The 25,061-nt window shown below is 41.3% G+C and overlaps 1 protein-coding gene across 12 annotated transcripts in view; it reads left to right on the top strand.

Moving 5' to 3' along the window:
* The window catches only part of LRRC3B (leucine rich repeat containing 3B), an 88,673-nt gene extending 82,180 nt beyond the window's left edge, over positions 1 to 6,493 (top strand). For all 12 annotated transcript variants that reach the window (XM_032325744.1, XM_032325907.1, XM_032326182.1 and 9 more), the window contains one exon: positions 5,059 to 6,493. In XM_032325744.1, the coding sequence (XP_032181635.1) occupies positions 5,223 to 6,002 (780 nt within the window). In that variant the 5' untranslated portion in view covers positions 5,059 to 5,222 and the 3' untranslated portion in view covers positions 6,003 to 6,493. The remainder of the gene's footprint in view (positions 1 to 5,058) is intronic.
* The last annotated feature ends 18,568 nt before the right edge of the window (positions 6,494 to 25,061 follow it).

The following is a 25,061-nucleotide window of genomic DNA, read 5'->3' as shown; positions in this document are numbered from 1 at the left end:
CCAGGTGGTGGGTATTAGAGAGGGCACGGATTGCATGGAGCACGGGGTGTGGTGCAAAAATAATGAATACTGTTATGCTGGAAATAAAAAAAAATAAAATAAAATAAAATAATGGGAAGAAAAAAAAAAAAAAAACCCTCCTTTTCTCCCCCTGTTGACCCCGAGTTCCACGCCTCAGATAGGCACAATTAATAGTTTCTTATGCATTTCCTTCCATATGGATCCTTTCAGAAATGATCTATGCATATGAAAACTTATAAATTCTATAACTATAGCTGCACATTTACTTTCTCTTTTTAGAAATTTTGCACAAATAAGATGATGCTATAGGAAACCCTTTCTCCAAGCTGCTTTTTGAGGTCATCTTTGGAGACCTTTATATCAGTACAATTCAGTCTAAGTTGTTCTTGTCTTTTAAAATTTGAATAGCTATTCCGCAGTTGCTCATAGGAGAAGAGAGCCCCAAGTCTCCCCTTGTCAAGTTTTGAGAGTGTTCTTTACACCTTCACTGACAGTGGATATGCTTCCTCATTTTAACCAAGATGTTAGGTACTTTAACTTGAATTTATTTTACTGTCAGTGAGAGCAAAGATCTATTCATGTGATTTATTGGTCATTTGTGTATATTGCTTTTCTGCCCATTTTTCTGTTGGATCAGGTTCCCATCCCTTTGTACGAACTCCTTGTATACTAATTGAAATTAACCCTTTATTTTATCGCCTGTCCTTTCATTTTGTGTATGGTCTTACTTTTTGCCATATGTAAGTTTTAATCTCAAGTACTTAAATTTATGAGGTTTGGTTTTTTTTTCCCATTGATTTGAATTTTACCTCCCAAATCAAAAGGCTTCCCTGTGTTGCTCTGTTCTGCTTTTTAATCAAATCCTTGTGGGTAGCAGAGTTGCGTGGAATGTAATTGGGAGGAATCGGTGTGCCTGGTATTTCTTCCTGAATTGGTACACTCACTTATCTCAGAAGAGTTAATGAAAGCTTTGGGTTAGAAGCCCTGAGTGTCCCTGAGTGTCCCCTAATGATGGGAAGAAAAGAACAGGAAGCAAGATAGAGTTGTTAATCAACCACTGAAAGATCTGTCTTCTCAGGCTGTCTGCTAAATGCACTTTTTTTTTCCTTCTGGAAACAGTACTTGATGGTTGCCACCCAATCTAGGCATTAATTGCTGTGGCTCGGAAACCTGTGTGACAGGGAAATGTGAGCAAGGCATGGTCTGGGGATAAAATGGTCCCCTTTGGGAGCACAGCTCATACCTAAACACCACATCCAAAAATACCATAGTGTCCTAGTGTCCTGCCCCAGACATATTGGAAGGGAATGAGGGAATGAGGATAGGGTAGTGTAATGAGTTGAGAAGTGGAGAGGGGGAATCAAGAGGTAGACGAGATGCTGTTCAATTTGTTCTGCCCCTTTCTCAGGTCTTGTTCCTTATCAGGAGGACAGGAAGTGATGCTGCTTCTGTTCTTGCCATTCTAGTGTGACCTCTGCCCTTCTTTGTGCTCTGTATCCTCATTCTGAAGTTAGTAAGGAGGCCCTCTCTTTTCCCAGCAGGATAGTTTGTTTGCTATTTTGCATTTGTGGATAGACCTGACTGAAACAGAACAGGAGGATGTTTGAGATTTAGAATGTTTGTTTCAGAGTTCGCTGCTCTTTAAACCTGTGCTATGCTGGGTGATAACCCATGAATACCCACATTTTACTATGAGGCACATCTCCCCATGTCTTCCCTTTCCAAGAAACCCTCTTGACCTAGCAACAATATAAGACGATGTCAAGCTGCCAAATCCCTTTGGAAAATAATAATTTAACATAAGAGAGTGGAAAAGCAGTTCTTCCATCCTCCTTGCTGAAGGTGACTTTGACTCAATAACTTTGGGCCTCTGTCTGCCTCCTGGACATCGAAGGGCTCAGTTCTCTATTTCTTACCTCTCTTCTCACTTCATCTTGGCTGAGGGAGGAGGCTCTAGGGGCTGACTCATAGCAGCCCAGTCATCTAGCCAATCCCAGAACTTTTATTTCTCTTTTATCAAACATCATAGAAAGAAAAAGGATACTTAGTTTGAGTCCAACCTCTCTGAATACAAGAGACACTCTGTATTTGTGTTCCTAATAGGCATTCTACTCATTGTCTAGATAGATCATTTGGGCATGAAGAGGTATTACACTCTGATGTTGAGAACTTACGGTGTGTCCTAATCATTTCTCAGCTGTTACCATGACCATTGGACTGGTCATTTTGGAGAAATCAAGATTAAGTGTCAAGGAGCCTACTGAAAAGAAGCTCCATTCTTTCTTCCATCAACTAAGAGCCTGCACTCATGATTTTTTCCAAAGACTGCCATGTCAACATATAAAATCAATAGACATTGGATAAACCAATGTTTATATTAAAAATAAAAATAGTCACCATAAGGAAGAAAAAGCATAGCTAGATCCTTCAATATTTTATTGGACCATTCATCTTATAGACATTTATTTAGCCCTTACAGCATGCCAAGAACTAAGGTAGTGTTTGAGAATATATCTGGAATAATAATAGTAACTGTAGCCAATAATTTTGAACTCCTTACTGCTTTTTGAGGCATTGGGCTAAATGCTTTATGTAGATTATCTCATATGACTCTCAAATCAACTCTGTAATTGGGTTCTTTTATAATTTCTATACAATGATAAGGAAAATGAGGTTTGGCAAGGTTAAATAACTTGCGCAGGAACACATTGCTAACAAAGATTACAGCTGGGACACAAACCAGTGTAGTTTCCACTTTTTAATTGTTTGCTGTTGTTTCTTCATGAGGTAGAAACAAGATCCTGCCCTCCTAGAACGTTTAGTCTCAATTGGTGAACATTTTTCTTCAGATAGACTCTGAATCGGTCTCTGGAGAGATGTGGAGTATCTCCCAGAGAAGGCCTTTCATTTTTCAACAGGATCTGTGCTGTTCACAGGAGTTGGTTGATTACATAGACTCTTTTTATTTTCTCTATTCAAGTTCATGTTTCCCATCTCCTGTGTCCTTCTATGTTCTCATCCTGGCATCCTTTGCCTTATCCTTCTGCCCACCCTCTTTCCTCTCTGAGTGCCCTCCTCTCCACACCTGTTTGTTTTTCTCTCTCCTATCTAGACAATCACTAGAGTGCCCAAAAATCATGCAATGCACTGTTGAAGAAAAACATGGAAGGGAGGGAAACTCACTGCAAATGAAATGAGCTATTGATGGATGGCTTCATAAGCCCAAGGGTCCTTCTTTAGCGTTCTCTGGCATTTAAGGGATTCAGGATTCCAAAAGCACATCCACTCCATTCTGCTGGTGCTAATCTCATTTTTTCCATGATTAACAGCCCCGTTCATTATGTTTTCAGCTCACATTAATCTTCTCTTCTGTGAGTTTGGTAACATTTGGAGTCATTTCCCTCTGTATTTATCCATCTGGGATCTTTAGAGAAGATAAGTTTGCAGAGAGTCATTTGTTACTTAGAGCAATGAGAGGAGGGAACATTCTCCTTATTTCTCACATCCTGAAAGAGGACTCTCGGAATTCAGACATGGAGCTCCCTCTAACACCATAGGGTGCTCAATTTGAGATTGAGCTGCAACATAACAGCATCAGAAATCACAACAAGCAATGCTCCATGGATCCTGAGTCCTAGGAGGACCCTAGAATGGACGAGATCGGGAGAATGTCGTGGGGGTAGTAGAGAGAGGAGATTAATAAGTCAGAACAAAGCCTTTGGCCTGAGTCCAGTCTCTACCACCTACAAGCTATTTGACCTTGGGCGAATCTCATAATCTCTCCAAAATCTGCTCACTTCCTCTGTGAAATGGTCTCAAAGATGCCTGTCTTCTCTACATGAAAAAGGAGGTTTGAGTGTTCACTTATATTCTCATCTCTGTTTTTGAATAAGCTTGTATCCTTACTTATATCACTTAATTTTTGTCATTTTGGAAGCCTTGTCCAACAATATTGTATGTTTGTATATGTATACATATATATTTATGAATAATATATATATATTTCAACAATCATATATTTACGATTAGAAAGAAAAAAATAGGCTATTGGGAAAGTTTTAGAGGCTAATATATTTAAATTCTTCTCTCATATTTTATTTTAAAAAGCCTTGAAGGGGCACGTGTGTGGCTCAGTCAGTTAAGCATCGGACTCTTCCTTTCATCTCAGGTCATGGTCTCAGGGTTGTGAGATTAAGCCCCATGTCCAGCTCTGTGCTCAGCGCAGCATCTGCTTGCGAGTCTCTCCCTTTCCCTCCCCCTCCTCCTCCCCTTCTGCCCCTCTCTCCACTTGCTCTCCGTCTCTCTCTCTCAAATAAATGAATAAAATCTTAAAAACAAATAAATAAATAGATAAAAATAAAAAACCTTGGAGGTGTGTGTCGTATTTGAAGATCTACTGGGAAGAGGATAGTTCGTTTAGAAAACAGAAAAACAGGGAGAAAGCCCTTCCGGAGAACCTGGTCTATCAGCCCCTAGGGACATTCTGTCGTGAAACTTGGAATGCATTTATTCCTTTCTTAATTCAAGTAAGATGTTTCTTTAGAGAAAATATTCCAACTGGACATCCATTCAAAAACCATGACAATTATTGCTATCTATGGTCATTAACCATGAAATATCGGTGTTATTTCTCATTGCTACTGAAGAGCAGGTCTAAACTGCATTAATGCATCTGTTACTATAGAAAGGGGGGAAGGTCTAGTTAAATTTTATTGCTGTCTAATTTAGAAGGGGTTCAGGATGCTGAGAGGACAAGTAGAGACAAGAGAAATCTGGACTGTTTGCTGTAATTCTGCAGAACTATAACCAAGGCAAGAGGATTCGGAAATGTCATTTATTGACAGTCCTTTTGCCCAACACCTGGGATTTGAGCAAGAGACTCCCATTATGCAGATAACTCCCAGTGCTATCGATGAAAATTAACTACATAACCAACTCTCCTGCCCACATAGAACACCAGACGCCTGAGAGCACTTTTAATTGCAGTGTACCTCCCTCTGCAAAAAAGCTAATTACATCTGCTTCCCTTTCCTTTAGGTACCCAAGCAAGGACAGGAATAATGAAGAGACACGTGTGTTAGTTGCAACCTTTTGAACCAAGCAAGGAGGAAATCAACAGTGTGGACAGGGCTGGAACCGTTGCCACACTTGCTTGTTGGAGTGAATGAGGAATGGGCTTGTGATTATGCTGACATTTCAGCATGAATCTGGTAGACCTGTGGTTAACCCGTTCCCTCTCCATGTGTCTCCTCCTACAAAGTTTTGTTCTTATGATACTGTGCTTTCATTCTGCCAGTATGTGTCCCAAGGGCTGTCTCTGTTCTTCCTCTGGGGGTTTAAATGTCACCTGTAGCAATGCAAATCTCAAGGAAATACCTAGAGATCTTCCTCCTGAAACAGTCTTATTGTATCTGGACTCCAATCAGATCACCTCTATCCCCAACGAGATTTTTAAGGACCTTCATCAACTGAGAGTTCTCAACTTGTCCAAAAACGGCATTGAGTTTATCGATGAGCATGCCTTCAAAGGAGTGGCTGAAACTTTGCAGACTCTGGACTTGTCTGACAACCGGATTCAAAGCGTGCACAAAAATGCCTTCAATAACCTGAAGGCTAGGGCCAGAATTGCCAACAATCCTTGGCACTGTGACTGTACTCTACAGCAAGTTCTGAGGAGCATGGCATCCAACCACGAGACAGCCCACAACGTGATCTGTAAGACTTCTGTATTGGACGAGCACGCCGGGAGACCATTCCTCAATGCTGCCAATGACGCTGACCTTTGTAACCTCCCTAAAAAGACTACTGACTATGCCATGCTGGTCACCATGTTTGGCTGGTTCACCATGGTGATCTCCTATGTGGTATACTATGTGAGGCAAAATCAGGAGGATGCCCGGAGACACCTGGAATACTTGAAATCCCTGCCGAGCAGGCAGAAGAAAGCAGATGAGCCTGACGACATTAGCACTGTGGTATAGCCTCCGAGCCGACCAGCGCCGAGAAAGAAATTTGTTGGCAGTTGCGATAGGATAAGTGGTTTACTTCTCCCATCCATTGTAAACATTTAAAACTTTGTATATCCATTTCTTTTGACTTATGCCACTGTTGAAATTTTAACAAACATGACAACATAACGAATCATTTTAGTTTAGGTGACCTACCCCTTACTTGTACCCCCAGTGGTATATTCCTTGAGTAAGCTACTCTCTGAACATAAGTTAGATCCATCTCACTATTTAATAATGAAATTTATTTTTTTAATTTAAAACCAAATAAAAGCTTAACTTTGAACCATGGAAAACAGAGTGACTTATTGGTCCAGAAAACAGTATGGCCATTCCGTTGCTTTCAAGAGAAACAGACAACCCTTATGACCCTAAAGAACTATCATAATGAAAGATGTGTTATTAAGCCCTACTATACACCAGGGAGCCATAGCTGAATTATCGACCAAGGAAAGTATCTGTCAGACTTTAAAATACTAGCCTTAGCAAACCCGAGTGATAATGCAGTGTGGCATCCTACAGAGACTTCAGTGGGGATCCAAAAGTTGAAAAAAAAAATATATATATATAACATAAATATATATATATGTATATATGTCATATAGATATATGCATATCTATCTATATATACATAGCTAAACACAGTATTTTTACTCTATATTAGAAACATGTAAAAGAAGAGGACAGCACACATTCTGTCCTTAGGATCACCTTTTGTGGGCAGGGGTATATGAGTAACACAGAAATAGAGATGCTGAAAAGGAAAATGCTAATAGTGTAGCACCCACTGTGTGTGAGGCATTCTTATACTATGATTATGGCTCTCAACCCTCACTACAAAAGGATAACGTGACAACTGCCCCATTTAGAGGAGACTACAGGTGGAAGGAGTTCAATGGCCTACCAAGTAGAAAGTACTAGAACATGAATTTGAAGTATATCTTTCTCTCTCCAAAAGCTGAGACCCTCTCATTATGTTCCTACTAGGTTGGTTTGTAGTTACATGCTAAAAATGTGGCCATGTTAAGTGTATAGTTCCACAAGTTTTGACGAATGTATATTCCTGTATATCAAGACATCATGCCTCTGCTACTGTTCAGAAATAGGAGGAAGCTCATTCAGTTCTTGAGTAGGAAATTGTGTGGGATTTTGGGGTTTGAGGTGACATTACAGATAACCTTTGGGACTTGGGTAGGATCTCATCAGAGAGTAATATAGGCAAGGAAGGTAGCTGACCTGGGGGAGCAAAGAGATAAAAAGTGTAGGCTGGTATTTGGGATGAAGAAGTCTATGTAGGGGAGTAATGAGAGACAAAGCTGGAGGCCCATCAGAAGGATCTCAATTCTTGGGAGTAAGAATGACTAATAGAATTTATGGAGCAACCAGGACACACCAAGTACTTTCTTTGGGTTGTATTAATTAATCCTTCTAATTACCTTATGAGATAGTCTTTTGCAAATGAGGGATCAGAGACACCAGAGTTTCGGTAATGAGTTCAGGATCCTTGCCTTAGAAGAAGTAGAGCAGATACTGAAATCCAGTCCCTTAGTTTTAGAGCCTCTTAACCACTGTGCTGCATTACTTTACAATCATATACTTTACTACTGAAGTTTCAGCTTCCCCAGACCAAGAGGTTTGCAGATTATCCAAAGTGATGGTCTCATTAACAGCAAAAATAGCCCTTTGTGGGGCTTAAGTAGGAAGGATTGATCCTTGGCAATTTTGACCCACAGATCCTTCTCCAACCCACATCAGGTTGTCTTTGGGACCTCCAGGAATCACATTTCTGCCCTTGGAAAGCACAGCAGCTCCTGTCCATATCAATAATCTCTTAAAAGCTTACTGGCATGGACCATGAGAATCGGCCAATCCAAGACCTTCAGTAGAGCATTCAGAGCAACGTGGCTAGGCTACACTGGCATATACCCCAGGACCAGAGGATTGGCAGACCCACCCTATCCTTACTGAAAAAATGTAAGGCCTCTTCTGAAAGTCAGGGATGTGAAATTCAGAATATGGGCACTTCGGCATCCCAGTGAGAAAGAAGCCAGACTGTCTGCTTTGCTAACTGAGTTTGAACAGCTTCCAGAGAAATCAGAGCTTTGCTGAAGATTTAACGCCCCCTGGAGGACAACTTTAGAATATATCTCGGGTAAGCACGACCACAGAGAGATGCCTAACTGAAAGCTCATTTTTATTCCCCTAAGGTATAGGAAAGTAGAGCCATTGCTAAGATAACACTTTAAAAGATTAATTGCGTTTAGAGTGAGTCACATACGTTTTAGGAAAGCATTCACAAATCACATAATCCATTTCAGTTTGCTGCTTCCAAAATAGCCTTTATATTCATATTAGTAGGAGTTTATTTTCCTAATGGTTAATTGCATTAGTCAAGTGAAAGTATCTAAAAATATCCCCAAAGGGTGTTGTAGGATAGTCACCTGCTGGTTCAGAGGTGGCAATGTGAAATTCCCACTTTTGCATTGGTAACTCTCTGCATACACAGAGGTAAGAAGTTGTTAATAATGATTCCCCTGCCTGGATTCTGTGTGCAGATTTTCAGTTAACGGTGCTGTAAGTGCAAGTTAAGTTTAAAAACAAAACAAAATAAAAATCTCTGTAACACAGGTTGCCATGAATTGGAGTAGTTACGCCATTGAAGGAGAAAATTAATTCTTTTTTTTTAAAGATTTTATTTATTTATTTGACAGAGAGAGATTACAAGTAGGCAGAGAGGCAGGCAGAGAGAGAGAGAGGAGGAAGCAGGCTCCCCGCTGAGCAGAGAGCCCGATGCGGGACTCGATCCCAGGACCCTGGGATCATGACCTGAGCCGAAGGCAGCGGCTTAACCCACTGAGCCACCCAGGTGCCCCGGAGAAAATTAATTCTTAAAAAACAAACCAATAACAGGCTATAAGACACCTTCATGAGCAGAACTGGAAGGAAACACACTTCCCATCAGTTTGTAGGGATGTTCCATCCTCCTGTACCAACAGCACACGATGCCAAGGGGTGGTTTTCTAAAGCCCACAGCTGGCTGAACAGAAAAAGCCTTAAAATGCCTACTTCAGTTTCAATCCCAGTACACTCCTTAAATTTCTGAACCTTGTGCATATTTATATACATGGAGAGTTACCTATTTTAAGAATCTAAGGTTTTTGAAATTCACTATCAGCTTATTATCGGAGCTGTATCCGTACCATCTTGCCTTTTAAATATTTTAAATAACAGCCTCTCTGCTCAACCCCCTACTTTGGCGTCTCTCTGGCAATCTCAGCCTCTTCAGTTCAAAAATACCTGGGAAGTTTTGTCTCGTCATTGACAATGTGCTTATCTCTGAAGCAAGGCAAATCATAAAAAATGCCAGCCCAACTGGAACGTTTTTTAAGAAAGTGATAAAAAGTTATGTAATGGAAGATATAACTTTCAAGAACACTTTGGCAAATTGCAATGCACTGATATACAAATTCTGCCAGGTACGCGTTGTTCTTTTTTACGTCCTTTGATGATTACCCACAATAATTCTTGTTCTGATATCAACAAGCAGAAGGCAGTCTGAGATGTGGGTAGGTTTTCCTTATTGGCTCGAGACTTCCAATTCATTCAGTAAGTTCTCTCATCTATCTGGCACAGCTAGAGAATGGAAAATTCTGCCTAATGAAATGTTCGGGTTACTAGAAATAGGCGAACTCCTAGAATCTCAGGGCTGGAAGAGTCCTAGAGAGGATCTCATGCGCTGATTTTACAGGTGCTGAAATAGAAACTCTTTAGGCTTGGGTGTTGGCACACGTGTGCCCATATTCCCCACCCAGTGTTGTTCACAAGTCACCAACTGCCTCTCCCAATGCACTGTTCCGCAGTCTTCTAGGAAACAGAAAAATGTAACAATATAGATACCATGAAAATGTCCCGGCTCTCAGCAGCAGTTTCTTTGAGGATTCAGAAGGCACTTGAGGTTCCTACATTGTCACAGAGTTGTCATGAAGAATATCTGTGATTCTAAAAAACTTCTTACTCCTTCAAGATAGGATGAAATCATCTGTTTTCTTTTCACAAACAGCCCCCAGATAACATGCTCAACACTAGGCAAGATCTAGCTTCTCCGGGGAGAGATGGAGAAAATGATTTGGTGCAGCTTCCTAGGGAGGTAGGGTTGGTTAGCATGTATTTCCTTGAGTAGCAGCATAAACCCAAGTTGTCAAGTGCAGCCCTGTTGGTGGGAGGGGAGTCCCTGCCTCTACCTGATGTTGTTCTCTCTTCTCAGAAGCCATGTCCCTGATTCTTCAATTTGGCTTCTCTGACCCAGACAAAGCAGACCAAAGGCAAACTCATTTGCCATAGATTTGGAAATGCCCTCCCTAACCCTTTTCCAAATCCAAATAGGTGAATCAGGATTTAGGGAAGAGGAAGACCTGAATTCCTTATCACACATTTGCCTATATTCTCGTATGGATGGTCCCAGATGCACCAAATGAATTAGTGGATCACATGGATTCATCAGGGGGCACTCCTTAAGGCTTAACACTTTTTCGTGCCAACTCAGGGAAATTACGATCTTGAGGCCACAAGATGGACTTAGGGTCCAACTGTATCATGGGTGGGAGACAGTAAAAGAAAACTCATCCCTATTTTATGGCTCTAACTTACTTAATATTAAAAGAATCAGAAGCTAGTATAAATTGTTTAAGAAGTGTGTGTGTGTGTGTGTGTGTGTGTGTGTCTGTCCATGTGTGTATGGGAGTAACATGGTAGGGAATTGGTTTCTGAAAGCATCAGGAAAAGAGGTAGTGAGATCACTAAAAACAAAGTCTTTACACAATCTGATCTAGAGATGGCAGAGCTTTGGGATTTCCAGGGAAATTATTAGATGTATTTTCAAGGCTGTCCCCAAGTTCAGAGAAAGCATGTATGCTTGTCACTAATGGCAAGGTTTGATTTGATCAGGTTTGAGTTGATCAGGTTTGAGAGTTATGTTCTTTCTTTGACAAATGTTCTGCATTTTGCTCACTATTTTCAAAAAAAAATCAATGCATTTCCTTTCTTCGCCTAGAGACAGATGAGCATTGAACCAACAAAAATTTGCTGAAGTTGACCTGAAAAGCTAGGCCTGAAATGAATATGTTGTATGTCTCCCTGGGGTTGAATTGAAACTTTTTTCTTTTTTTTTTTTCTTTTATATTTCATTTACTTTTCCCTTCCGAGAAGAGCTTGCAAAATGGAAGACAATTTAAAGTCTGGCTGTTGTTCTAAAGATTAACAAGCCATCTGTTGAGCTAATGGCATTGATTGTTGAATAGATTTTAAAATAAAATGGTCTCCAGGGATTGGGATGGGGCTAATTTACACAAATCCAGCTTTCTTAGACTTGTCCACATTCCTTCTGGAAGAAAGATATATGAAAGATGCTGGTCTGCTCTGAAGAGTCTTTCATCCTCACAGACTGTCTTGCCAATTCCCTGGCTCTCCGCGGAGCAAGCTGCAGTGACGAGAGGAGAATGTGAAATGGAGAACTGGGGAGAAAAACCAGGGAGAGCACTCCGTGGAAGAAGGCTCTGGGGAAACAAACAGGACGGACCTGAACAGACGTTTTCAGCATTTTATCATTCACGAGAACTTCTATCTTCCCATTACAACAGGAAATGAGGAATCCCTATGTATAAGTCCCCGATAAAGGATCCCTTTTATTGGGCGCCTGGGTGGCTCAGTGGGTTAAGCCGCTGCCTTCGGCTCAGGTCATGATCTCGGGGTCCTGGGATCAAGTCCCTCATCGGGCTCTCTGCTCAGCAGGGAGCCTGTTTCCCTCTCTCTCTCTCTCTCTCTGCCTGCCTCTCCATCTACTTGTGATCTCTCTGTGTCAAAATAAATACATAAAATCTTAAAAAAAAAAAAAAAAAAGAATCCCTTTTATCAAATAAAAGAACGTTTGGTCATGTAAGTCCCCCTTCCCTAATAACAGTTATCATTTACCTGGCATAGTGCCAGTCTCCATTTCTCCCTTCCCTAGTACTGACAACAGCTCTGCCAAATCACTATTCCCATTTTACAGAGGAAGGAACCAAGACTCAGAATGTATCCCGCCCAAGTCCCCACAGCTAACGTGCAATAGCGGAACGGATCTAGCTGTCTGCCGTCCTTTGCTCTACCTAAGCCCCACCGCCAAGGTTTCGCTTCACCCTTTAGTTTTATGAGGTCTTAAGTCTCACAATAATAAGTGAAGAAAGATAGGACGAGTCATTTTTTTCTTAATTTGCAAAGGAAAGAAAGGAGGTGCAAAAAAAAATAAAAACAAAAACAAAAACAAAAAAAACAAGCCTTAGCTCGCTCAGCCAGGTCACAGCGCTGGTGTTTGGGGACTACAGTGGTTCATCGCCATTTTCCACCCACCCCTCTGTGCCCAGCTCTGAAATCCCATGTATACATAAAGTAAACTACACTCCCAGACAGGGCAATGTGAACATAGCTCTAGGTCATGGGGATGATGACCACAGTTCCACAGTTGCTCCCAGAAGGGTAGTATGGTGGGTGTCCATTGTTTTGTGGCTGCCATATTTGTCCTCAACCCTACCATTTTCGTGTCCATCCACCAAATTTCAACTGGCACTTCCTGCATGTATTTTCCTAAAGGTTTACCTTGGCTGACACTCACACAGAAGGTTTGGGATACTGGGGAACCTCCAGCCTCTAGCAGCAGCTCTCAGCCCCTGACTACTTGCTCTTGCTACATAAATGCCCCACTCCCTTGCTCTCAGAAGCATGGGTTGCACTCTGTGCTACCGTTTCCCCAGAAAGATGAAGCGCCCTGGCCCACTGTGCCAGTGGACTAGGTGACACCTCTCTACCTTTGCTACTTTCCCTCTCTTGTCTTATTTCTCTACTGCCCTGTGTTTCCTTCACCTCCCAAATAAACACTCTGTACTCAAATCCTTGTCTCACTGTCTGCTCACTGGAAAAACCTAAACTAAGATCCCTGAGTATACCCTAGATCAGCGCTTTCCAAACCCCACTGAGGATCAGCAGACTGACAGTTCTTGAACAATATAAATACCTCTGTCTCACTCAGACCTGCTGAACCAGAATCCTTGAAGGTGGGGCTCTGGTCTCTTCCCTGAGAGATCTAGAATGACCAGTCAGGGTAGTAACTCTGACAGAGAGGACATTCTGCACTGGAAATGTCTTCTCAGACGTTGTGCTTGCTGGAACTTTGTTGCCATACAAAAGTGAACAGCTGTCCCCTCACGGAGAATGAGTGTCATGTGAACCCTTAATAAAGTTTCTGGTTTTTGCTGTTTTTTGCCTCACATGCCAGAAAATTAAGAGGGAAAAAAAGTCTGCACTTCTATTTTAGTAACACATGTGATCTAATCTATCCAGCTGGAGTTTAGTTTCTTCTGCTTTTAACCTGCTATCACATGTAAGTAGTAGGTGATCTGATTGTTTTAAATTATTAGTCACATGTTTCTATTTTATTCCAACTATGTCTTCAAGACCCCTCAAACCCTTCATTTAGTGACACAGGAAAAACATTTATGTTTGTTTGCTGCCTTTTACATTGCCCGCAAATTTAGAGATTGTTTCCAACTCATTTCCCATTTGGTACTGCTTAAGTTCTGATTTTTTTTATAATTTGTTTCCGCTTGCTTTTATGTGCCCCAAATGTTTGATACCCAATCATCCTTTGCTGTGAAACTATGCCTTAATTAACAGGATCCAGGATCAAACACAAGTTCATGCCTCAGAATCCCACAGGCCTCCAGTGGCCTCTGCTCATGAGATCCCCTCACCCACCATGGCAAGAAGGAGGTGGAGTGTATGATCGTGTCATTTTCCAAATGGGGAGACTGAGACCCAGAAATGCTAAGTGACCTCCCCAGCCTGTCTCTAGGTAATAAGTGAAAGAGCTCAGACTTGCAAGGAGTTCTCTTGACACTAAAGTTCATGCTCTAGCCACTTCTTATTTATGAGGCAGGAACACATTTAGAGAGGCCTCAGATAATTGTAAGGAGAAGGGGAATAATCTGGTTCCAGAAGACACTTGGTTTTAGGGGGTAAAAAAAATCCCATATTCATCTCTACTCAAACTTGGCAGATAATATTGTCATTGTTGCTGGCATTATAAAACCATAAGCAGTATTTTAGTGCTTTATTGGTGTTTTTTTCCCCCTCCATTTATTGTTTTCAAATGATGCCACATGCTACCGGTTAAATTGAGGCCCCTCAAAAGCTGGATGTTGAAGTCCTAATCCTGGTTATCTCAGAAGGTGTCTGTACTTGGAGGTAGGGACTTAAAAGAAATAGGGGTGCCTGGATGGCTTAGTTGGTAAGCATCTGCCTTCAGCTCAGGTCATGATACCAAGGTCCTGGGATCAAGCCCCACATAGGGCTCCATGCTCAGCAGGAAGCCTGCTTCTCCTTCTCCCACTCCCCCTGCTTGTGTTCCCTCTCTCACTGTGTCTCTCTCTGTCAAATAAATGAAAAATCTTTTTCAGAAATAAAGAAAGAAAGAAAGAGAAAGAAGTTAAAATGAAACCTTTAAGGTGGGTCCTAAACCAACGTGACTGGTGTTTTTATAAGAAAGAGGAGTTTAGGACACAGAGAGAAACACCAGAGATGCTTATGTCCAGAGGAAAAGCCATCTCACATCACAGCAACAAGGTGGCCATCTGCGGGCCATCTGGGAGAGGCCTCTGAAGAACCCAAACCTGCAGACACCTTGACTTCCAGAACTGAGAGAAAATAACTTTCTGCTGTTTCAGGCACTCAGTCTGTGGCATTTTGTTATGGCAGTTAGGGACTAATACGATATACTAACCCTTGATTTCTGGGAGTATTTTGGAAGGTTTCCTTATGAGGCAATGTAAGAAAATCTTAGAAAATGCAATTAATTAATGCCATCCCATATCTGGATCTTTTTTGTTGCCCTTAGTTTTGGGAAACAATTTTTTTTTTTTTTTTTTGAAAAGGATCTGCCTCTTAGTTCTGGAAATGCCCCATACTGAAAAGTAAGTATAACAACTCTGAGAAATGAGGACTTTCATGTAGATATATGAGAACAAAAGAGACAAAATGAATAAATTATCAGATAGTGCTTCATTTCCAGCTAAGACTATTTTAAAGGGAAAAATGGCCATAGGTAATAAAACATCTTAATTGGAAGAATGATATAATTACCAGCGTGTCCTATATTTAACTTCAGCCCAATTCCTACTCCACCCCTTGCCCTAGCTTCCTCAGAAATTTTCGTCAGAGCAAAAAATCTCAACTACTCCATTATGGTAAAACTTGAAACTGGGAGGCTTTATCAATTCCTTTCCAACAATTTCACAGTAGATGGGCTCAGTTTCAATCCAATGATCGTTTCTCTGATTAGGGCCTCTGAAAACTCAGACCAGTATGGTAAATGAGGACTCTTGCTTCTCACCTTTCAAAGACCAATAAAAACACTGTAATTAGAGTTGGCTGGCCATTTGTGGCTGTGGTACACAGCTGGGTCCCCTCAGCAAGCACTGACTGTGGTCCAGCCAGTAAGAGACTCGAAAGACTTCGGTAGGCAAGAACCTTCGAAGCCAGCGACTCTGGGAAGCCTATTAGAACACCGCTCCCTGTGCCACAGATTCAGCTACTGTGAAAGCCTACGTGTAGAGAGGTCCAATTAACCCAGGGTTTTAATTGGCCTTGTGATGTGGTTAAAAAAAACAACAACAAAACAAAGTAAAACAAACAAAACAAAGACATGCTTTCTTTTGCTTGCAAGATGAAAATAACCTCAATGTTTAAAAGCCTGAAAATACAGAATCATGTTGAAAATTAGAGTAATTTAAAGAACACAAGGAAGAAATAGAAGTTCCTCCAAACCTCACCACTCAGAAGTAACAGGTCAACATTTCGAACTTTATTCTGGACCTCTCTCTCTTTACACACACATAGAAAACTCTGTAAAAAAGCGACATCTTATGCACCCTTTTCAGACACATTGAATGGCTCCCTGTTTTCCCTTCTGTAATGCCCAGGCCAAATCCCTTAATGCCAACATAGATTTTTAACCTGTCCTGTCCAGTTTTCCAGAATGTTCTCTTACCTCCACCCCCCCCAATGCCAACATAGCTCTTCTTGACCATCCTGTCCAGTTTTCCAGAATGTCCTCTTGTCTCCACCCCTACCCCCCAACTCCATGAGGGTCCTGTCTCTCGGCTCACGAATTCCTGAAAACTTCCCTTGCCTCTCATGAGGCTCTTTGAAGAGTTCAAAGCTGGTATAGAGTGTAATCAGCCTTGCATTTCTGGTAAGGCTGGAATTGCGGGGGGGGGGGAGGGGGGATGCGGCAAGGGATGGTCGGAGACAAGGAACCCAGATATTTGTTGCACAAATTCAGGTGGAAAAAGCTAGTCACCTAGGTAAGTATTGTGGCAGTAGTGCCAGAAAGCAGGTGAATTTAAGATCTGTTTGGGAGATGCGTTTCAGCAGGCAGTAGATGCGGCTCTCCTGCTCCTCTTCCTCCTCCTCATCCCCACTGTCATCAAGTAGCTGTTATTACTATAGCTGTGCTCCATCCCTAAGGTTTAATGGTTATACATGAAAATAATGGACTCAATGAAAATACATGGACTTAACGAAGTTTCAAGAAACTAGCTTAATTGTTCTAGCCAGGCCACATGGTTTCATTGTCAGGCTCAACTTGATGTAGCCAAAAATAGGTTTGATTTCAACTTCATTACAGATGACATGACCTCCTATCTTTTCTTCTGGTTGTCAGAAAAGGATAAAGTTCATTTTATTTGAAGACCTCTTCTTAATGAAGGCTTTAAATAAAAAACCGCAACCGCTTATCCCCTTGCAGGGAAATGACTCAGCTCACATTAATGTCATTTATTAAATTTCTTGTCTAATCCTTGACACGAGAATAGTAATCAGCCAGATCTCCATCCTTCTAGTTTCTCCCCCATCTCCACATATGTAGAAAACTGTTTTTTGGGAGGCCTGGGCAATCTCTGCACTTTCATTCAGGAGATTAGGCTGTGAGATATTTGTACCCTGAACTCACAAAAGGAGATGTTCTTTAATGGTGGGTGGAAACAACTGAAATATTCTTTCCCATGCCATTCAAAAGATGCATCATGGTCCAAACCAATCAAAAATGGTGTATTATCAAAGGATTTTTGTCAAGTTGTCAAAAGTAAGATGAAGTACATTGCTTTTAAGACAGAATATAACAAAATATTCTCTGGGACTCTGGTCTTGCAGAAATTTAACATGTTAACTCCACAAAATAATGAGAACAACTATTTATTGCTCAATATGTATTGAACAATTACTATGTGCCAGGTATCCAGTTTAGCACCCTTCATGACTTTCTTGGCTACTCTTCAGAGCAGCCTTCTGAAGTAGATACTATTCTGATTCACATTGTACAGATAAGTAAACTGAAGCATGGAGGGACAATGAACTCATGTGAGGTCACACCTCCAATGTATATAGCAGGAACATCAGTGCAAGCCATCCCCACACAGGCGGCCACATAGCCACGTGCTGGCTTCACAAGGCTGCTCCATGCCAAGAGGACACGGTCTGTGTGTTTTCATCATCATGATAATTAACACTTGGGTTACATTATCTGAGCCTGAGAACATGATAAATCATTATGGTCCTCATTCTCTAAGTAAGAATGTATACCAGAAGAACCTTCAGTGAGTGACCAGGGTCCCTGAGTTGGTAAGAGAGAACAGGGACCGTGACCTCAGTCTTCTGATAGGGTGCTGCTGCAGGTGTATTTCTAAGCCCCAATAACAACCCATTCCAAGACGTCAGTGCTGTCACACCAGATGTTAGTTATCCTCTGGCATGGGGAGATGAAGCTGGACATTCTTCACATTAAGGGACATTGGAAGTCATCACAATTAATCATTTGTATGTCTTAGCCAAGCTGCCATGATTTAATAACTCTTGTTCATCATAAGTAATAGGCTATGCAATTTAATAGCTAGACGAGTGTCTGGTTATCACCTAGATTACAGTACTTTGCCAGTACTGAGAAGCTACCAACTATTTTAAAAGCTAATAGCTATAGGGCCTGGGTGGCTCAGTCAGTTAAGTGTCTGTCCTTGGCTCAGGTCATGACTGCGGGGTCCTGGGATCCAGCCCCATGTCATGCTCTCTGCTCAGCAGGGAGCCTTTTTCTCCCTCTCTCTCTGCCCTCCCCTGCTTATGTTCTCTCTCTCTCTCATTTGCTCGCTCTCTCTCTGCATCAAATTAAAAAAAAAAAAACATACCTTAAAAAAAAAGAGTTAGTAGCTATAGTCAAGGCAAAGGGTCTTCCTGAAGACAATAAATTATAATTTTTTATGTGATAGGTAGATGCTGAATCCAATTTCTTCTCTATGACAGGTTGGGTGCTCTAACCATACGTACACTCTTCTCTTTGAGAAAGTATGCAGTATTTTTTTTTTAAGATTTTATCTACTTATTTGACACAGAGAGAGAGTAAATGCAGGTAGAAGAAGCAGCAGGCAGAGGCAGGGGGGAGAAGCAACCTTCTCACTGAGCCGGGAGCCTAATGTTGGCCTCAATTTCAGGACCCTGGGATCATGACCTGAGCTGACAGCAGACACTTAACGACTGAGCCACCCAGGTGGCCCTGCAGTAAATTTTTCTTACACATGAGATTTTTTATTTTTCCTAAACATGAGAGATGTCTCCAAAACACAATTTCATGATTCATCTGGAAAAAAAAAATCTAAAGCAAGAAAAATAACAGCTTTAGGAATGAAGTAATCCTGTATGATTTAAGTCTTTTTTTTTCCCCTAGAGATTTTGCCCTGCCTAAATTAAATGACATTTTGAAGTGCCTTTTCATATATGTATATATGAATTAGAAGGTATAATTCCAAAAGTGAATAGGAGGGAAACAAGTATTCCTGTAATAGATTGGTCCACACTCCCATCACATCTTACCTAGGATTAAGTGATTTGCAGTACCTTTTTCTGGACAGAAGTAGCAGAGTACAGGCATCTAAGGGGCATCAAATGCTTCCCCTCACCCTTCTGTGCTTCTACTTGCCATGAGAACAGCATATATCTCAGCCATAGGGCTAAGGAGCATGATAGACCCATGAAACAGATTTCCTGAACTTCCTGAAACAGATTACCTTAGAGTGTGAAGAGAGTCACCCCTGCTGACTTTCAGAACTGTGAGCAGGATAAACAAAAATATTTCCTCCTTCCTCAGTCTGTTCAGGTTGCTATAACAAAAATACCACAGACTGGCTGGCTTAAAAAACAAACATTTCTTTCTCACAGTCCCGGAGTCTAGGATGTCCAAGATCAAGGTGTCAACAGATTGGGTGTGTGATAAGAGCCTACTTCCTGGTTCATAGATGGCCATCTTCTGGTTGTGTCCTCCCATAGCAGAGAGCACAAAGAAGAACATTCTCTTTGAATTCTTGTAACAACACCAATCTCATCCATGAGGACTTTCCCTCATGACCTCATCTCATTTAATTTCCTCCCAAAGCCCCGCCTCCCCAAACCATCACCTTGGGTGAAGAGGGTGAATATAGTCTCAACACATGGATTTCAAGAGGACACAATTCAGTCCATAACACTCTTTTAAGCCACTGAGATGGTTTGTTTGGTATACAGTAGATGGCAGCAATAGCTGACCATTATAGTCCCTAAGAAATAACATTAAAGTATACGTACAGGTAAAGGGCTGAGCAGAAAAGTGCCCCCAAGATTCTGTCTACTGCTGTAAGTTAATGGCCCTCAACACTGATGGGGAGAAACAAACCAGGGTTACTGCATTCTAAGCCTGGAATGCATACTTTATTTTAAGAGGAAACACACTGTGTGTGTGATGTGCATAGAAAAAAATCCATACTCTTCCTTTGTAAAAATTCTTTGGGCAAACCCTTCTTCAATACCAAAATGCCACCTTCGTGTGTCAGTCTGATTCTCACATAAAAGCAAATGACTGTAGGGATGAGTATTAGAAAGTGTTTTGTCTATTTCTAAAAATCATATGTAAGATTGATTAGAACCATGCCAAATCATATGACTACATTTTATTGTAAAGTATCTTCCTGAGATTGGCTTGAACAGTTCATAAAATTCAAAGGACACATAGTCCATAGGGAATGAAATGTGTTGGGGTTTTGCAAGGTAATTAGCACTTTGCTTAAGAACCAAGATACTCACTGTACCCAAGGGTTTCCCATCTATGGAAGTGCAGCTCATTGAGAAGATAAGTATGTGGCAGGAGAATCAAGAACTTCCATTTCACTTTCTTATTCACATTCTGATATCGAAATTCACTGTTAATTGGAAATATGGTCTGTTATGATTTGCAAAGTATCCCTCACAAGTTGAGTCACTGTATGTGTCACAGCTATAGAGTAAGATAGAACCAGCTTTGAATCCTGAATTTTCCGTTTCCTGGGAATCACTTGGGGTGACTTAAATACTATGATCTTCAGGTTTCTTTGACCATAAAGTTAGAAATAGTAATAACCATCTCCTGGGTGAAATGATATAGACTGTGTCAAGTGCATGGTATGACACCTAAGTAGAAGACCTAAGATTAAAGTTCAATATTGTATGTTTCTTTGAGATCTGGTAAAATGGGGAGGGACACAAATGGCCTAAGTGCTAGTTCCCCTCTCCACTGCTCCACTCCCATGGACAAGATCCCCTAGCCCCTTCTTATCATGGGGACAAGACAAAGTCCTTGCTTACCCCAGATAATGAGCTACAGTTTCCTGACTACTTTTAGAATTATTCAAGCAAGCCATCACTTCCTCCCAGGGGAAGGAAGGGCACCTCACTCTCTTGATATTTCCAAACCTTCCTCCCACAGCCCATGATGCTTTACTCCCCAAGCATAACCCTGTGTAACCCTGCATGGCACACAGTGTTCTCCTGCCCTGGGTGTGCATATAGGCAACAAATAAGTAGCTGTTGACCCTATCTATTCAGTGTTGACTGTCTTGTGTTTGGCCATCCCTATAGTTCAGGAATCTCTCCCTTAGCAATATGGTGAAGAGACCATCAAAACAAATATATAACACGTTGCAAATAACAAATGGTAAATGACGTTATAATTTTCAAGAAAAATAAACCTTAACATTTTTCTCTAGCCTCTTAGAAACCCCTTAAGTTGTTTTCCCTCCAAGGAGAGAGGTGACCATCCTCTGTCTTTTGTTATCCAGAGCTGACATTTGGACACTGAGACCAAGGGAGAGGAGTGAGTACCACAGCTGGAAAGAAACCAATGAGCCTTTGGCATGTATGATTCCTGCTCAATATGACCCATAAAATAAAGAAAGGAGGAATGAAAAGTCAGGTTCCGCAGTCACTGTAATTCTTTCAACATTTCTAAGATGTCTTGCCCAGCTCTGAACTCATGGGATGACCCACAACATGTCCCAGTTGTTGGCTATATCTCAGCACCCTGGGAGTTTCCTGGGCAGCCCAGTGGGTGAGGAGAAGCATGAGTGCCAGAGAAAACCTCTGAGAGCTCTTAGGAAGCTGGAACTGAAGATTTTACATCCTCAGTTGCTGGTTGCCACTGCTTCCTAAGAAACATTTCACCCTGAGTATTCAACCACTACACTAAATACCATTATACTGTTTCCTGTTGCCTTCAAAACACTTGGTGTGATGCCTCACAATGACAGGGCTCCCAACAAACATGGCTGAATGAATTATTGACTGAATGAATGAATGCAAAAGTCAAATGAATTTACTATGCACCTCATACATGGTAAGACTGTAAGGATTATAAAATATGGTCCCTAAGCTTAAGGAGAATATGGAATACTTGAGGAGATAAAAGCCAGAATCAAGGAGCAAGAAGGAACTCAATGTGGAAAGAAAGAGTTGCTGATGGCTCTGTGAAGAAGGTGGGGAGAGGAGGTGTTGAAGGGTAAGAGGAGTCGGAAAAGAGAGAACTGGACAAAAAGGAGAAGTCAGCTGGTGGTGGAGTGGGGTGAACAGATGCCTGTGTTTTCTCTTTGTGGAATACCTTCCATGTTTCTTGCAACTTATTTTCAGAAGAAACAAGAAAACAGGAAGCGGCATAGGCACATAGATGTCCTGCAGGAAATGCTTATGAGCTTTGAAAACAAATAGCCATGCTCTAAGTATGCAAATTAAATGAAAGGATTTCCTGTGAAAAGAGTGAGCAATTTTATCCCATTTAGCTTTCTTTTGAAGGATATTATCAGTTTTGCATGTTCTCATCTGTGAAATTTAGTGTACTCAGTGTGACACTAAAATATCTTTGATACAATGGAAATGAAGCCCTACGTCAGAATAAATTCAAGAAAAGTGTCAGTTTCCCCTTGACGTTCTTTTTCATTATGTGCAGAATAAAAAAGGGAGCCATGGTGTAATGAAGACTTGACAAAGCAATGTTGAGATGACAAATATCTGAGGCACAGAAGTTGAAATGTGACATAAAATACGATTACTAAAAGAAAATAATGGTACCTTTCAAACTGGCAAAAAAAAAAAAAATCCCATTATAGAAATAGGAAACCAGGAGTCATGCTTTTAGGAAAAGGCTTGAAGCCAAATCCTTTCACTTCCTCTCTGGGGGTGTGGTTCTATGTCAAAATATTGGAATCAGAAGTTGAAATAGAGCCTGAAAAGCTTGGCTTAATGGACAAAATCACATTAGCAACCTAAAAGGAGTCGATAACCTTAAGAATAAGATAAATTTTTATATTTTGAGAAATCATCCCAACTCCATTGTAGATAGCAAAGATACAAGCTACTTACTGATATTTTTAAAATGTTTTATGGCTGATGTAAATAGCTTTTGAGTACCCATTTTTAACCTATGCATGCACACACACACACACACACACACACACACACACCGTTCCCTAGTTATATTTTGAAATAGAGGCTTCACTTTTAAACCAAACTGACAATATCTGTTTGTGTGTGATGAATATGCCTCAATATCTCACAATTTCTAAATAATCTGAAGTATTTTCTTTCGTTCTTCAGCTAGAAACCCAAGATGACTAACATTGTGTGGCATTGACTGAGCCTTTTCAGTGTTTAGGGATTTGTGATTTGGGTTTAGAAAGTCTCATTGTCATGGTAGTGTGAGATGATTTTATATATTTATATATCTAACTCAGGGAAAGCTCTGAGTTATTATTAGTCATTATAAGACCAAGTTATTAGTTTATTAGTCATTATAAGACCAAGTTATTAGTTTATAAGAAAGAAAATCAAAATGAAATTACTATGAGAGATAGTTGTGTTTTGTTTTCAAGTTGTCCAAACTTAAGAATCTAAGAAGGAAATTCAACATTTCGGTATGACAGGTTTGGATTTAGGTATTCCTGAAGAGAACCATCCATTCTTGGAATAAAACATTCTCTCATCCTTTCCCCTCCTGACTTTACTGCTTCCCCACCCTGAGTGCCTAGGAGCCGAGCTCAACCCCTCACTATGAGATCCTTGGACACTAAAAGCAGAGGATAAAGAGCATTATCAACCAATGTCTGAGTTGCAAATTGTATGGGACATTAGGAGAGACAGATGGAGATTAAGATTTGATCTGATTCTTGGTAAATCTGGCAGTTCCCAAAAATAAAAAATGGACAGTGGAGACCTTGAACAAACAAGTGTTAATGGGGAAAACTTTAGGAAGTGGGAAGAAGACAAAAACGAACAAGGAAATCCATCACTAGCAGCTCCTTTTAGAGGCTTACAGGGTATATATTGTCTGTAACGTACATGTACATTACCTACAACTGGGTTTGGGGTGGGCTGCCGGCCACCCATCTGCCTACCTCAGCTTTCTATTTCTTTGTGGTAATCCCTCAAACCCCTTCCATGAAGGACTATTTAAGTCCTCTTTGGGATCCACTGAGTGGAGAAGTTCTTCCCTTCATTCCTGATCACTGCTGGGCAGAAATAGCCCCCTCAGTGCCAACCCTAGGTAAGGGAGCTTTCTACCTGAGACCAACTATCGAGTAGAAAATACAGGTTGAGGACGCCTGGGTGGCTCAGTGGGTTAAGCCTCTGCCTTCGGCTTGGGTCATGATCTCAGGGTCCTGGGATCGAGTCCCGCATCAGGCTCTCTGCTCTGCAGGAAGCCTGCTTCCTCCTCTCTCTCTCTCTCTCTGCCTGCCTGTCTGCCTACTTGTGATCACTGTCTGTCACATAAAAAAAAAAAAAAAAATGCAGGTTGATTTCCACCAACCTGCCAATATCTGTTCCCACAGATCCCATGTAGAAGGCCAACCTGTGAACAAGGAAAGGAGGTGGAAGGAGTTCCTGCTGTGGTTAATATTCCAGTTATGTTTTCAGTTACGAACTGATTGGATCAATGTGAAAAAGTAAATAGAGAAAATCATTTGGGGTCTGGTATATAGGCAGACCGATAAGTCAAATAGATAATGGAAAACTGCCTTGTGTCAGGCCCTGTGAGTCTGAGGCCCAAAGAATGGGTGTTCACCTTACTCCAAAAGAAGAAGTCTCTGTGGCTAGTCCACCTTGTCAGCACCTGCAGAAATTCCACAGGAAATGGAGGTGGGGGGAAGAAAAGAGGGACTAAGGTGAAATGTTCTATGCTCTGTGGCCTTGAGAAAGCCCAGGGAGTCCAGATCTGCATGTTTGAAGCACCTGGAGGAACCTGAGACGTCTTGATTCTCCCGCCACATCCTGGACCAGTTATCTCAGCATTTTGATGGGTGGGACCTGGGCATTAGTCCAGGTGATTCCAGTGTGAAACCAAGAGTGTGAACCACAGCACAGGGGCACGGTCATGTCAGACAGCTCCTAGTAAGCATGGATTCAGTTCCTCCGAAGCTTCAGAGTTTGGGGCCAGCCTATAGTAACACACAGGCCTATAGTAACACGCAGACCTACAGAAACTCTGCTATTGATGGTTCTCAAACTGGGCTGTGTATTGGCATCACCTGGGGATTTTTTTTTTTTATAATCCCACCATTCAGGTCACAGATCAGACCAGTTACAGAATTTTATGGAGGCAGAAGACAACCATTAGTACTTTTTGAA

The sequence above is a fragment of the Mustela erminea genome, chromosome 1 (genome assembly GCF_009829155.1).
Source record: "Mustela erminea isolate mMusErm1 chromosome 1, mMusErm1.Pri, whole genome shotgun sequence".
NCBI classification, from domain to species: domain Eukaryota; kingdom Metazoa; phylum Chordata; class Mammalia; order Carnivora; family Mustelidae; genus Mustela; species Mustela erminea.
Note: the sequence above shows the minus strand (reverse complement) of the source record. Positions and strands in the feature narration are given on the sequence as shown.